The following is a 17,030-nucleotide window of genomic DNA, read 5'->3' on the forward strand; positions in this document are numbered from 1 at the left end:
GAGAAACTCGCATCAATACACGGCACTGCCGCCGGCACCTGGGGGACGGAGCGTGCGGCTGCATGTATTTCTATGCACCTCAACGTTCCGGTCCCGAATCCGACGGCTGTGCCAGGAGTTTCTTACATCGCACTCGCAAGTGTGACCCCGGCCTCAGAGAAGCAGTGGGGCTCCATTGTTATATACATCAGACATACTGTATATTTTTAGAAAGTTGAAAAAAGTTCTGCTCAGAAATATTTCTTCCGTTCTAGAAATAAGCGAACAATGAACAGAAAGCAGACGGACCCCATATAACTCAAAGGGGTCCTTATTAGTGATGAATAGTGATGAGCGAGAGTACTCGTTGCTCGGGTTTTCCTGAGCACGTTCGGATGACCTCCGAGTATTTGTTAGTGTTCGGAGATTTAGAGTGCGTGTCCACTGCCCGGATTACATCCGGATTAGCTGCGGATTGAACGCTGCATACTACCGCAGCGTTCAATCTGCATCGTACAGATGTTACAGCATAGTGGAGGGGATTTTATGAAATCTCATCCCCACTATGCGTGCGATCACGCACCCGGCGGCCCTGCGTTTCCGGACATGCGGCGCGTCTTTTTAGATCGCATGTCCGTTTACCTTGTGGCGACGCTGCATCACCGCAAGGTAAATCACAGGGCCCTATGAGTGGGATGCAGAGATTCCGGATGTGTGCAATGAACACATCCGGAATCACCGCGCGTATAGAAGGGGGCGGTGCTTTCCATGGAGCGAGTTTTCCACTCCGTCCAAAGCGCCGGCAATCCGAAACATGGAACCTTACCCTAAGTTTTCATCACCACAGCTAAATGATTTACAGCTACTACCCAGCCTGAGTACATGTGGGGGTTGCCTGGTTGCTAGGGAATTCCCACATGTGTTCAATCTGTCTAGTAGCCGCAAATCATCCAACTGCCGCAAGGAAAACTAAATCTCCGAGCAGTCATAAATACTCGGAGACCACCCGAGCGTGCTCTGGAAAACCTGAGCAACGAGTACACTCGCTCATCACTAGTGATGAACGAATGTACTCGTATGTTTTCCGAGCATGGTCATGTGCTAACCGAGTGTCTTCGGTGTGCTCAAAAAATATGTTTGAGTCTCCATGGCTGCACGTCTCATGGCTGTTTGACAGCCGCAATAAAGCAGGGATTGCATGGTAGTTTGGCAATCCCTGTATGCGTTGCGACTGTCAAACAGCCGAGAGACATGCAACTGCGGGGACTCGAACATACAATTTGAGTACGCTGAAGACATTCAGTTAGCACATGAGCATGCTCGGACAATGACTTATCCGAGCACGTTCGCTCATCACTACTCATTATGTTTACTTTTGACACAGGACTGCACAGGACGTTAATTCTGTTTATCTCCTCTAAGTTGGACACTACAGATTTGTAAAAAACTGTGTATGTGTCTATTATTAAAAAAACTAGAATAAGCCACCACTATTAAAAAAAACAATTTAGAAAAAAACATATCCATTGCGGCCCATCTCAATTTTTACCAGGGACCACCTGTATGTTGCAAGTAGGCAGGGGCTGGCTGGCAAATTTTAGCCTTGGGGGCAAGCGCACAGCAGTGGCCCATGAGTGGCGACCCATTCTTAAAGGGGTTTTTGGATCTTAAGCTACATGTCTACAGACACTATATGTGAATCCTCATATCGTGAGCACTGTGATGATTCTCTGGTGCCAGCGCCGGGGACAGGTGGTCTTGTTACTGCAAGTATGCGAATATATAATATATATATTTTGACACACACACACAGTCCCACTGTATAATGAGACAAACACAGGGCCGGACTGGACAAAAAAGCAGCCCTGCCTGCCACACAAACCCATATCCATTTAAATGGGTTTTCCAATATTTTTTTTTAAACTTTCCCATTAAAAAAACCCTGAAAATAATAAACCAGTAATGACCTTCCCAACTTTCCAAAGTCCAAAGTCACCTCTCTGACAATAGAACAGGAGGAGTGGTACTGTGCAGTGTATATATACAGGAGGAGTGGTACTGTGCAGTGTATATATACAGGACAGGAGGAGCGGTACTGTGCAGTGTATATATACAGGACAGGAGGAGCGGTACTGTGCAGTGTATATATACAGGACAGGAGGAGTGGTACTGTGCAGTGTATATATACAGGAGGAGTGGTACTGTGCAGTGTATATATACAGGAGGAGTGGTACTGTGCAGTGTATATACAGGACAGGAGGAGTGGTACTGTGCAGTGTATATATACAGGACAGGAGGAGCGGTACTGTGCAGTGTATATATACAGGAGGAGTGGTACTGTGCAGTGTATATATACAGGAGGAGTGGTACTGTGCAGTGTATATACAGGACAGGAGGAGTGGTACTGTGCAGTGTATATATACAGGAGGAGTGGTACTGTGCAGTGTATATATACAGGACAGGAGGAGCGGTACTGTGCAGTGTATATATACAGGAGGAGTGGTACTGTGCAGTGTATATATACAGGACAGGAGGAGCGGTACTGTGCAGTGTATATATATACAGGAGGAGTGGTACTGTGCAGTGTATATATACAGGAGGAGTGGTACTGTGCAGTGTATATACAGGACAGGAGGAGTGGTACTGTGCAGTGTATATATACAGGAGGAGTGGTACTGTGCAGTGTATATATACAGGACAGGAGGAGCGGTACTGTGCAGTGTATATATACAGGAGGAGTGGTACTGCACAGTGTATATATACAGGAGGAGTGGCACTGTGCAGTGTATATATACAGGAGGAGTGGTACTGTGCAGTGTATATACAGGACAGGAGGAGTGGTACTGTGCAGTGTATATATACAGGAGGAGTGGTACTGTGCAGTGTATATATACAGGACAGGAGGAGCGGTACTGTGCAGTGTATATATACAGGAGGAGTGGTACTGCACAGTGTATATATACAGGAGGAGTGGCACTGTGCAGTGTATATATACAGGAGGAGTGGTACTGTGCAGTGTATATACAGGACAGGAGGAGTGGTACTGTGCAGTGTATATATACAGGAGGAGCGGTACTGTGCAGTGTATATATACAGGAGGAGTGGTACTGCACAGTGTATATATACAGGAGGAGTGGTACTGTGCAGTGTATATACAGGACAGGAGGAGTGGTACTGTGCAGTGTATATATACAGGAGGAGTGGTACTGTGCAGTGTATATATACAGGCGTGTGGTACTGTGCAGGGTATATATACAGGACAGGAGGAGTGGTACTGTGCAGTGTATATATACAGGACAGGAGGAGTGGTACTGTGCAGTGTATATATACAGGACAGGAGGAGTGGTACTGTGCAGTGTATATATACAGGACAGGAGGAGTGGTACTGTGCAGTGTATATATACAGGAGGAGTGGTACTGTGCAGTGTATATATGCAGGACAGGAGGAGTGGTACTGTGCAGTGTACATATACAGGGGAGAGGTACTGTGCAGTGTATATATGCAGGACAGGAGGAGTGGTACTGTGCAGTGTATATATACAGGAGGAGTGGTACTGTGCAGTGTATACATACAGGAGGAGTGGTACTGTGCAGTTTATATATACAGGAGGAGCGGTACTGTGCAGTGTATATATGCAGGACAGGAGGCGTGGTACTGTGCAGTGTATATATACAGGAGGAGTGGTACTGTGCAGTGTATACATACAGGAGGAGTGGTACTGTGCAGTGTATACATACAGGAGGAGTGGTACTGTGCAGTGTATATATACAGGGGAGAGGTACTGTGCAGTGTATATATACAGGACAGGAGGAGTGGTACTGTGCAGTGTATATATACAGGAGGAGTGGTACTGTGCAGTGTATATATACAGGGGAGAGGTACTGTGCGGTGTATATATGCAGGACAGGAGGAGTGGTACTGTGCAGTGTATATATACAGGGGAGAGGTACTGTGCAGTGTATATATACAGGACAGGAGGAGTGGTACTGTGCAGTGTATATATACAGGAGGAGGGTACTGTGCAGTGTATATATACAGGACAGGAGGAGTGGTACTGTGCAGTGTATATATACAGGACAGGAGGAGTGGTACTGTGCAGTGTATATATACAGGACAGGAGGAGCGGTACTGTGCAGTGTATATATACAGGACAGGAGGAGCGGTACTGTGCAGTGTATATATACAGGACAGGAGGAGTGGTACTGTGCAGTGTATATATACAGGGGAGAGGTACTGTGCAGTGTATATATACAGGACAGGAGGAGTGGTACTGTGCAGTGTATATATACAGGACAGGAGGAGCGGTACTGTGCAGATATACAGTACAATACAGATAAGGCCACATTATTCCCGTCCTTGTCTGCATGGCTCCTTATCCCCGTCCTTGACTGCATCGCTCCTTATCCCGGTCCTTGTCTGCATAGCTCCTTATCCCCATCCTTGTCTGCATGGCTCCTTATCCCCATCCTTGTCTGCATGGCTCCTTATCCCCATCCTTGTCTGCATGGCTCCTTATCCCCATCCTTGTCTGCATGTCTCCTTATTCCCGTCCTTGTCTGCATCGCTCCTTATCCCCGTCCTTGTCTGCATGGCTCCTTATCCCCATCCTTGTCTGCATGTCTCCTTATCCCCGTCCTTGTCTGCATGGCTCCTTATCCCCATCCTTGTCTGCATGGCTCCTTATCCCCATCCTTGTCTGCATGTCTCCTTATCCCCGTCCTTGTCTGCATGTCTCCTTATTCCCGTCCTTGTCTGCATCGCTCCTTATCCCCGTCCTTGTCTGCATGGCTCCTTATCCCCATCCTTGTCTGCATGTCTCCATATCCCCGTCCTTGTCTGCATGGCTCCTTATCCCCATCCTTGTCTGCATGGCTCCTTATCCCCATCCTTGTCTGCATGTCTCCTTATTCCCGTCCTTGTCTGCATCGCTCCTTATCCCCGTCCTTGTCTGCATGGCTCCTTATCCCCGTCCTTGTCTGCATGGCTCCTTATCCCCGTCCTTGTCTGCATGGCTCCTTATCCCCATCCTTGTCTGCATGGCTCCTTATCCCCATCCTTGTCTGCATGTCTCCTTATTCCCGTCCTTGTCTGCATCGCTCCTTATCCCCGGCCTTGCCTGCATAGCTCCTTATCCCCGGCCTTGCCTGCATAGCTCCTTATCCCCGTCCTTGTATGCATGGTTCCTATTAAAAAAAACAAAAAAACATCCTACTTACCTTCACTGCATGCCCTCGCAGCATCTCATTCCGGTGCCAGCAGCTCCTGTGACCGGGTGATCACGTGTCCCGCGCTCATTAAGGTAATGAATATTTACTCCACGCCTATGGGAGTGGAGAGGGGTGAATACTCATTACCTGAATGAGCGGAGGGCACATGATCGCTCGGCCTGAAGAGCTGCTGGTGCAGGAACGAGATGCAGTGAGGGCGCGCAAGGAAGGTAAGTAGGATGTGTGCTGGAAGCCGGCAGCTGTGCACGCTATAAGAGAAATGAATATTCACTGCCAGCGCAGTGAATATTCATTTCTCTTTAGCAGCGGCACAGGCTTTAGCCACAGCCACCGGCTCCTGCCTCTGTGACCCGCTGCTCCCCCTCCATCTTTCTGACACAATGACTCGTGTATAAGCCGAGGGGGGCCTTTTCAGCTAAAAAAAAATATGCTGAAAAACTCGGCTTTATACACGAGTATTTACGGTATACTACATTCTATTATATACACAGCTGCATATTATATACCGTGTTAAGGAATATAGAGCGGTGTAAATATTATATAGTGTAGAGATGTGGCAGTGTATATATAGTGTGAATTCTACACTATATACATAGCGCCATACTATATAAACATCTCTAGACACACATATATATATATATATATATATATATATACACACTAGATGGTGGCCCGATTCTAACGCATCGGGTATTCTAGAATATGAAAGTCCTCGTAGTATATTGCCCAGCCACGTAGTATATTGCCCAGCCACGTACTATATTGCCCAGCCACGTACTATATTGCCCAGTCACGTACTATATTGGCCAGCCACGTAGTATATTGCCCAGCCACGTAGTATATTGCCCAGCCACATACTATATTGCCCAGCCACATACTATATTGCCCAGCCACATACTATATTGCCCAGTCACATACTATATTGCCCAGCCACGTAGTATATTGCCCAGTCACGTAGTATATTGCACAGCCACGTAATATACAGCACAGAGCCATGTAGCATATTGCACAGCCACGTAATATACAGCACAGAGCCACGTAGTATATTGCCCAGCCACGTAGTATATAGCACAGCCACGAAGTATATAGCACAGCCACGTAGTATATAGCACAGCCACGTAGTATATAGCACAGCCACATAGTATATAGCACAGCCACGTAGTATATAGCACAGCCACGTAGTATATAGCACAGCCCACGTAGTATATAGCACAGCCCACGTAGTATATAGCACAGCCCACGTAGTATATAGCACAGCCCACGTAGTATATAGCACAGCCCACGTAGTACATAGCATAGAGCCGTAGTATATAACAGGCCACGCAGTATATAACATAGCCCATGCAGTATAAAACACAGCCATGTAATATATAACACAGCCCACGTAGTATATAACACAGCCTATGTGGTATATAGCAATGTGGGCACCATATTCCTGTTAAAAAAAGAATTAAAATAAAAAATAGTTATGTACTCACCTTCCGGCGGCCCCCAGATCCAGCCCAGGCCTTTAACAATGCTCCTCGCGACACTCCGGCCCCAAGAATGCATTGCGGCAATAACACATGATGATGTAGCGGTCTCGCGAGACCGCTACGTCATCTCCGGTCATTGCCGCAATGCATTCTTGGTACCGGAGCGTTGCGAGGAGCAGCAGGAAAGGCACCGGAAGGTGAGAATAGCATGATTTTTTATTTTTTAAATTATTTTTAACATTAGATCTTTTTACTATTGATGCTGCATAGGCAGCATCAATAGTAAAAAGTTGGTCACACAGGGTTAATAACAGCGGTAACAGACTGCGTTACACTGTGTAGCACGGTGGCGTAGTGGTTAGCACTGCAGCCTTGCAGCGCTGGGGTCCTGGGTTCTAATCCCACCCAGGACAACATCTGCAAAGAATTTGTATGTTCTCTCCGTGTTTGCGTGGGTTTCCTCCGGGCACTCCGGTTTCCTCCCACATTCCAAAGACATACTGATAGGGATTCTAGATTGTGAGCCCCATCGGGGACAGTGATGATAATGTGTGCAAACTGTAAAGTGCTGCGGAATATGTTAGCGCTATATAAAAAAATAAATGTGTGTGTGTGTTATGCCGCGGTGTAACGCAGTCCGTTTAATGGACTGCTAAACCGCTATGGGGGCACTGACTGGAGGGGAGTAGGGAGGGGGCCAATTCGTGGCTGGACTGTGCCCGTTGATGACTGGTCGCGGCTGGCCGTGATTTCCGTGACAGACAAACAGACGTAAGTGACCCTTAGACGATTAGATAGATAGATACTGCGACTATACACAGCAGTATCACCTATATATCGAATATGAAGTAGTCTATACATTATACAGATGATACTGCAAATGTTGGATACATGTTATATATACTGCTACTGCTGTATATAATGATAGTATCACCTACATAATGTATATACAGCAGTCTATACACATTCTATAGGAGATACTGCTACTGTATATACGTTATATATAGGTGATACTGCTGGGGTGTGTGTGTGTGTGTGTGTATGTATATATATATATATATATACATACACCGTCCGCAGTGTCAACTATAACGAATATACACATCAGTAGCAGTATGTATTGCCTATAGAATGTATATAGACTGCTGTATATACATTATATAGGTGATACTGCTGTATATAATCACCAGTCTATATACATTATATAGTGAATACTGCTACTGATGTGTATATACGTTATATAGATGAAACTGCTGTGTATATATGTACGGGTGTGTGTATATAAATATATATACACACACACCGCAGTGTTACCTATATAATCTATATACATCAGTAGCAGCATTCCCTATATAATGTGTGAAGACTGCTATACATACATTATATAGGTGATACAGTGATTATATATAGCAGCATCACCTATATAATGTATATATAGCAGTCTTCACACATTATATAGGTGCAACTGCTGTATATACACATTTTAAAAAATCATCTTGGGACTTACCCAGGTCCCTGAGATGGGGGAGGAGGTCGGTAGGATAAAGGGCTGAGTGAGGTGGGTCAGGTCCCAGCGTCGGCGGTAGAGGATCCCGGCCACAGGCAGCATAGTGTGCAGTCTTCTCTGACGCTGGTTCAGGCCGGCCAGCGTCAGACACACAGGTGGAGGTCCCTGGTCCCAGCGTCGGCGGTAGAGGATCCCAGGCAGCATTGGTAAGGAGAGAAGTCTTCTCTGACGCTGGTTCCGGCCGGCCAGCGTCAGACACAGGTGGAGGCGCCCTATTCAAGCGCCAGCCTTTTCAAATATCTCCGTGTGCACGCGGGGTCTCCTGCTTGCCCGCGCTGGCAAGGGCAGCAGCAGCAGACGTGCACACTCAGCACACACGCAGGCGGCAGGAACAAGGACCGCAGCAGGAACAAGGACCGCGGCCGTGCACTGCTCGTTGCTCCCGTGACCCGCACTGACGCCGGCCGCGGCGCGGCCCTTGTGAGTGCGGGCAACTGAACGCGCACATACAGGACCATTTAAAGGGCCGGTGCGCTATGAAGTAAAATCGCTGCCGGTCTTCCAGCGGCCCTGTGCAGCTGCACAGGCACCGGCCCCGGGGCACATGCATTCCTGCCACCCAGCCCAGTCCGCCCCTGCAAGTAGGGCCTGAGGGGAGGGCCACATGACTAGGATTTATGCCAGGGTCTTAGTATTAGGGTAGGGTATCAATCAGTGGAGGAACCTAGTAGGTATCTTAAGGTATCTGCACACGTTGCGGATTTGCTTGATGAAATTTCTGCGCGGTTTCTGCATCTCTTTGCAGAAAACACAATGGAAATTCCGTGCGGATTTGATGCATTTTTGTTGCGGTTTTGATGCGGTTTTATATGCGTTTTTCTAAGCTAAATAAAGATATATTATAAAAAAAAAAAGAATTGTGATGTCCTTTCCTTGTTCAACCTCTTCAGCCAGATACCCTCATTAATATTAAATAAAGACACACACACACACACAGTCACCAGCCGATGTAGGAGCATTAACATAATTAATAGTGATGAGCGAATATACTAGTTACTCGAGATTTCCCGAGCATGCTCGGGGGTCCTCCGAGTATTTTTTAGTGCTCGGAGTTTTAGTTTTCAGCACTGCAGCAGAATGATTTACATCGGTTAGCCAGCATAAGTACATGTGGGGATTCCCTAGCAACCAGGCAACCTCCACATATACTCAGCCTGGCTAACAGATGTAAATCATTCAGCTGCGGCAAGAAAAAGTAAATCTCCGAGCACTGAAAAATACTCGGAGGACCCCCGAGCATGCTCAAGAAATCTCGAGTAACGAGTATATTCGCTCATCACTAATAATTAACCTACATATGAACAACTGTCAGAAATCTGAATGAAATGCAATATCTGTTTATTGAAAAAAAAACAAAAAAATTGCGTGGGCTCCCGCATAATTTTCATAACCAGCAGAGAGAAAGCCGAAGGCTGAGGGCTGATGTTAATATTCTTGCAAAGAGCCAATAGCCAAAGGTTCCCAGGCTATTAATATCAGCTCACAGCTATTTGTTTAGCCTTTACTGGCTAGTGTACAGGGGAACCCCAGAAAAAAGTTGACATGGGGTCCCCCCATTAAATCGAACCAGCAAAGGCTAGGCAGACATCTGTGGGCTGATATTAATAGACTGGGAAGGGGCCATGGATATTGGCACCCCACCAGGCTAAAAACATCAGCTCTCAGCCGACCCAAAAATGGCGCATCTTATAGATCTGCCAATTCTGGCACTTAGTCTCACTCTTCCCACTTGCTCTGTAGCGGTGGCATCGACAAGACACATATCCAACATTAATATTGTAGTTATATGGTAAATAAACACACAGCTAGAATAAAGTCCTTTATTTGAAATAATCACACAGACTCCTTTAATGAATCTAAATTTACCATATTTACTGAATGCCTAATCCCAAACGCCCTCGTTCTCCTGGAACAAAAATAAAATAATAAGTCAACTTATAATACTATCCTGTCCAACGTAGTCCATTTAATACAGAGTGTCCCACAGCGATCTCATGTGTAGAACAGTCATATCGGGAGATGTGACAGCTCTACACAGCTGCTGGCAATACAATGACAGGAGGTAATCGCTCCTGCAGTGTATCACTGCGCTGCCGTGAGAGTTCACTGGAGTTCATCAGCTCTGGTGCTCTCACTTACGGCACCACTGCATAAGAGCTTTCTCACGCAGCGGTGCCGTAATTGAGAGCACCGGAGCTGATCAGCTGATGAACTCTGGTGAACTCTCACCTCCTGTCAGTGTATCGCCGGCAGCCGGGTGAGATCAACATGGGATACTCTGTATTAAATGGACTACTGCGGACAGGTAGTATATGTTGGTTTATTATTTTTATTACTTGTAGGAGACACGGGCGTCGGGGATTAGGTGTTCGACGAGTATGTACTTTGTGAATATGTATGTAATTATGTAAATGTTTTTATTATTTTTTTACAATTTAACACAGGCACCAGATCATGGAACTACTCTCCCATCATCGGCTCATGCGGTCTCTGTTATATGTGACAGTAGACATAGCCGGTTGGGTAGTGGTCCCATTAGACGACGCCTGAGTACACACGTCGCATGGCTACACACACACACACACACACACAGACAGACACACAAACACAGAGAGACACAGGCATGTATTTTTCGCTCACACACATATTCTCCACCCACACAGAGAGACACACGCACATATTCTCTGCCCACACACAGAAACACACACATTCTCCACCCACATACACACACATATTCTCCGCACACACACACACATATTCTCCGCCCACACACACATAAATTCACCGCACACACACACACACATATTCTCCGCCCACACACACACATATTCTCCGCCCACATGCACACACACACACACAAACACATATTCTCCACCCACACACAGATATTCTCCGCCTACACACAGACACAAACACATATTCTGGGCCCACACACTCTTCCTCCTTTTGACATAATTTCCTTTGACAATTTGCAGCGTTTTTAGCAGCAACTCTGCAGCAAATCTGCAAACCTTTTTACACCTGCATTTTTGCTGTGGATTTGACTGACTCAATGGAAGTCAATGGGTGCAGAAATGCTGCAGATCCGCAAAAACAATTGACATGCTGCGGGAAATAAAACGCTGCAAATTAGGACGGAAATTTCTGGATCATGTGCACAACACTTCAGGAATGTCATTTATTAACATTGCTTAAGTAATCCATTGCATTTCTGGAGCGTATCCAAGTGGAAAAAATGCTGTGTAAATGCTACAAATCCGCATCGTGTGCACATAGCCTAATATTGCGCTTTAGAAGGCAGTAAACTGGGTCAACACTGAAAAGTGGAGGTAGATTAGGGGAGTAGGGTGATTACATAGTCCTACTTGATTGGTTGATGCAGAGTGGTATATAGGATGGCATAGGCCATACAATGGCAGTCCGTTAGTGTATCTGTGGGCTGCACTCAATGGGCATGCTATACATTGCTATGAATGGTGTCCTATGGTATGCACATTTTTCAGTTCCCCTGTGCTTAATATGGCTAGTCCATGTTCTATATAGAGCTATTTGGCTAATAACTAAGTATTAGGCCTAATAACAAAGCCGAGGAGTACTAAGACTTGTGTCTTCATATGTGACTGAATATGAGTAATACATACAATTTTTCCTAGATTACGCAAGGATTTTTTCATTTGATAAAATTTCTTAATGTATGAAATTATTTTGACAGAAATTCTAAAATTGAGACTTGACAGATTTCCAAAGTAAATCTGTTTGTGACAAGTCAACGATAATAGAAGATATTTTTAGCACTTTGGGTGTATTAAATACACTTCATACTGGAAGGTCCGGGTTACATAGCTGTGTATTCTCTCTCTCATCCAAGAGAATTGGGTCAATTATGCAAATTATACTATGATAAAACTCTGATTAGAACTGATCAGAGTGTCAACATAGTGTGATCCGATTCCCTCGGATGAGGAGAAGATGGAGAAAAAAAGTCTCCATCTTCTTCATTGTGTCAGTGTACAGAAATCCGAAGACACTCAGATGTCATTCGAGCACAGTCTAATGTTTCCACAGATTCATTGACCTGCATAGCCGAGTGTCATCCGAATATTGAATCTAACTTGGGGATGCAGCATTTTTTTTCTTGGACAGACTCTGTCCAAGGAAAAAATGGGACATGTGCAGGGCCCCATAGAATAACATTGGTCCAAGTGGAATCCGATGTTTTGTTGGCTCACGCTCATATCTAAAATATGGTTGTCTGCACCTGCCCTTAGAGAATCTCGTTGTATTTCATTTTGTTTGAGCAGTCTGTGGTCTCATTCTCACCAGGGTCACGCAGGTGCGTCCTCTGGCAGGAGAGCTATGTAAGCGGACATAGAAGTGATTTTCCAAAGTTAAACAGGTACATCTGTCTCATACCAAATATGCTAAAGACTTGGCTAAATTATTGTAATATGTAACCACGTTAAAACATAAGACATCCCCCCAAACTATCAAGATAAAGGCAGACTGTGTAGTTGCTATGAGGGTCCTAGAAAGGAGAGGTTGAGCACTGGTTGGCCCCACCTACTTGGTAGTGGCAAAAACTTGTGTAGGACTCCATTCTACATAGCAGCCCCTAGGATCATGCCGAGAATTCAACAGAAGGAAAATTCCTAGGTGCCAAAATTCAGCACTATAATGTTGGTTCCGGTTTTATCTCTGTCATGGGACCTCCTCTATTCAAAGGAAACCACTTCAAATTAAATACCTGCATCATCCACAAGGATCTAAGTTTTTAAAGATAGATGTTGAAATCCCAATAGAACATATGTATAATTATATATTTCAATCAATAAAAGTGTATAAAACACACATTACAGGCATCCGACAGCCTACCTGCGACTGTGCATTGACGTTTGCGCCATTCGTCACCAAAACTCTTACGACTTCTGTCTGTCCAGCCAATGATGCTATGTGAAGAGCTGTATTTCCTTTCTGTAAAAAAAATAAAAATAAAAATATGACCGTTTTATAATATTCCCATCTACATTATGTTTTAAGGCATAAATGTCAGAATAAAACAACAGTTTTGCTGCTTCAATGGAGCTGTGTGAGATAGAAAATATATAATCTTATCCCTTATTGATATGATTAGGTCTATGGTTCTGATGAAAGAAGGAAATCTGTTTTAAATTGGGACATAAAAACAAATTATCATCTATCCACAGATTAGGGGATAACTTACTAATCGACTGGGGTCTGACTGGTGGGACCAAAAGGGGCACTTTTATTTTGTTACAAAAGGAGCTGCGGACTGGATGGCCAACCACTGTTCCATTCATTCTCAAAGGGGCTTCTGGAGAAAGCTGAGTGCAGCGCTCTGCAGCCCCAATGAAAGGAACAACGGTTGAGTATACAGAATGTTGCTCCATTCTGACGGGGATAAAAGTGACCCATTCTGCCAATCAGTGCAGATCCCAGCAGTCGGACTCCCACTGATCAACAAGGTATCACCTATCTTGTGGGTAGGTGATATAGGGATTATCTGTCTGATGAAAACACTTAATAAAAAGTTATTCAAGAAGAAATGGAAAACTTGAAATTAAAAAAAGAAGACAGCAATTGCAAACAAAATGGGCATTATTAATCCCTGCCATATGGAAAAATAAATAATGTATACCCATCCTGCTACTGGAGCGCAATATGGATCAAAAGAAGATCCCAGTGTACAAAGTCAGTGCTGTAGGGAATAAGGTGGATATAATCAAATCTGGGCCCTATTCCCTTAGGAGTCCCCAAGGCTCCTCTATCACATAAAGACCAAAGTACATACAAATAATGTGGTATCAAAAAATGTTGTTGGGAAGGAGCATTTATCAAGTTATAGAGCCAATTAATTATATTACCAAAGTGTAGTGCATGAAGAACTTCAAGAAAGTACATTTAGGAGAAGGAGATTTAGCCCTACATTGAAATATCAGTTATCAGCCTCAGTGAAGAAACATTTTCCCATTATTTCAGATTGCAATGCTAATAAGAAGTGGCATCCAACTTCAAGTGAGTGATGAACAGAGGGGACCTTGTGCTGCACTAATTACGGCTGAGATGTGTACCACAATGCTTTGTCAGGTGGGCTTGTGAAACGTGGTGAATTGGATGACCTGAATCTGGACATAAGGCACAAACCTTGGTTGCCGCATCCACATCAACGCCTCGCTGGATGAGTTCAGAGACTATTTCCACATGCCCTTCTTTAGATGCAAGATGGAGAGCGTTCAACCCATTCTGATAATGAGAAATACACAATGTTAGTAAACGTGTTCAGCAAAATGAAAATCTATGACCTAATCTTCGTTTCTTTTCATCATTTAGATAGTCTTCTTCACTCTCCTTCACCTTAGACCATTCAGCAACCTTTAACATGGTCAATGGCTCCCTTCTATTAAAACTTCTCTTGTCCCTTGGCCTCTGAGACTTGGCACACTCCTATATCTCCTCATCCCTTCACATCTGAACATTTAAAGGTTTATTTACTCTGTTTCCTAAACTGACTGATAACTTACAGCTTCTAAATAGACATCTCAGTAGATAACATCACTATTAGTGATGAGCGATTACTCGAGATCTCGTTATTAGAGATTTCCCGAGCATGCTCGGCGGTCCTCCGAGTATTTTTTAGTGCTCGGAGATTTAGTTTTCAGCACCGCAGCTGAATGATTTACATCTGTTAGCCAGCATAAGTACATGTGGGGGTTGCCTGGTTGCTAGGGAATCCACACATGTAATCAAGCTGGCAAACAGATGTAAATCATTCAGCTGAGGTGAGGAAAACAATCTCTGAGCGATAAAAAAATACTCTGACGACCCCCGAGCGTGCTCGAGAAATCTCGAGTAACGAGTATATTCGCTCATCACTAATCACTAGTGGTTGTTGTCTTCTAGTGGTTGATGAGCTTGGACAGCACCATGTTCCAACCAGAAGGGTTTTGCAGGAACTTTTTTGGCATAGAGATTGCTTCTGAAATGTCAAATACCGTAAGTAAGATCACCAATACCTGAAAGGAAACACATGATCTATAGATCACAGGATCTGGGTTTTTTAAATAGATGAAGGGCTAATATTAGATATCCACATTTTAATCAAGTGATGATATTTCAGGTATGTGCACATAATGTCTTTTTCAGGTGGATTCTGCCTGGAATTCTCCTGAAAAAGTGGCAGAAAAACTCCTCCTAAAATTAACAATGTACAGCAATGTCAACACTATATTGTTGTAAACATTTTCCGTCTTATGTCCTGTTTGTTAACCGCTCCAGTATTAGGAAACCATGAAATGGTTATAAGATGTGACATTCTTATTTTTCAGCGCAGAAGCCGCCGCCGCTCTATACTTGACAGTGTAGCAGAAAAGACGCTGCCGCATGAACAATGGGTTATTTGCCGGCAAGGCCGCTGTTGGCGTTTTTGCTGAAGTGGCTTTGCCGCAGAAGACTTGAGAAAGACGCCATGTACACAAAGACTAGTGCAACCAATAATTAGTGCTATAAGCCTGCAACACATAAAAGATAATAATATTTTTTTTTATTTATTTATTTTTTTTATTAACATGCTTACCTGATTGCAGACATTGATGTCCACACCATTTTTTAAATAGTCGAGCGCCTTTTCTAAGTTACCGGCTCTGGCAGCTCTCAGATAACTTGCACTTGTGTCTGACTGCTGCAAGACAAAAAAAAAGGAGAAATCAGTAATTACTATCTATTTTCACCTAAAGAGAAAACTAGTAGACAACTTAAAAAAGTGACAAAAAAAAAGTCTTAAACAAAAAAACTGGTATCAGTCATTGGAAATGGTGGATTTAAAGTTCATTAGCCGAATAAACAGTGAGGGTCTGCATACGTCTGCCTCTCTGATGAGGACCACATTACTTCTGGGACCTATAGAAAAGCCCACATAGACATTAGATTAAAGGTCTCCGCACCTGCGTGTCAAGCTGCTGTTTGTTAGGCAATCCCTGCATGTGGGCCTCCAGTGTCAGACCGGGGTGTCAAGGGCCCACCAATAACCAACTCCAGGGTGCAACTATTCAGCTACATGAAATTGTGACATTATCCTCAAATTTATATAACAATCAACTGGGTAGATTGTTGAATGAATAAGATGCCGCTTGTGTCTGTACATAGTGATTCAAATATATTGTCCCAAGTGCTGCTGATCCTACGCTTGGGCCCACCAGAGGATTCTCCTGTTCTCCTGTGGGCCATTCCAAGCCTCTCTGTGGCTGTCAAACAGCCGCAACACATGAAGGGGGGATCTGAAGCATATTTTTCGAGCACGCCAAAGTCACTCGGTTAGCACCTGAGCATATTCGGATAACACCTTATCCGAGCACATTTGCTCATAACTAATAATGATATAAAATCTCATCCTAACACTTTTTCTAAAAAGGCTCAACACATCCTCACACACCATCATCATATTTCAAATGATTCACAATAGCAATTGTAATGAACACTAAGCCCCCTTTATGCTCCGTAGATAATGTGTATTCATATTTGTCATTGTATTGCTGCCCCTGACCTGATGTTTATGTAAACAGTGAGGGCGCTGGGCCAGACGTCATGGATCCAGTTCACACACGTCCACCCCTTCTAAATAAGGCGATTGTTCCAAAAACCAATGTTCAGCATTCTGCTCTGGGACAGAGGCCAACGGATTGTGCTGCTCAGCACAGACAGAACATACTGGAGGTCATCATTCGATGGATGACCAAAGAACACCTTAGATCAGAATCACTTATCTA

The 17,030-nt window shown here is 44.4% G+C and overlaps 1 protein-coding gene across 34 annotated transcripts in view; it reads right to left on the reverse strand.

Moving 5' to 3' along the window:
* ANK3 (ankyrin 3) overlaps positions 1-17,030 on the reverse strand; it is an 853,965-nt gene that overhangs the window by 290,458 nt on the left and 546,477 nt on the right. For all 34 annotated transcript variants that reach the window (XM_069753584.1, XM_069753587.1, XM_069753586.1 and 31 more), the window contains 3 exons: positions 15,842-15,946; positions 14,413-14,511; positions 13,123-13,221 (listed from right to left, as the gene is read on the reverse strand). In XM_069753584.1, coding sequence (XP_069609685.1) covers positions 13,123-13,221; positions 14,413-14,511; positions 15,842-15,946 — 303 coding nt within the window. The remainder of the gene's footprint in view (positions 1-13,122; positions 13,222-14,412; positions 14,512-15,841; positions 15,947-17,030) is intronic.

The sequence above is a fragment of the Ranitomeya imitator genome, chromosome 2, assembly GCF_032444005.1.
Source record: "Ranitomeya imitator isolate aRanImi1 chromosome 2, aRanImi1.pri, whole genome shotgun sequence".
In the NCBI taxonomy this organism is placed as follows: Eukaryota; Metazoa; Chordata; class Amphibia; order Anura; family Dendrobatidae; genus Ranitomeya; species Ranitomeya imitator.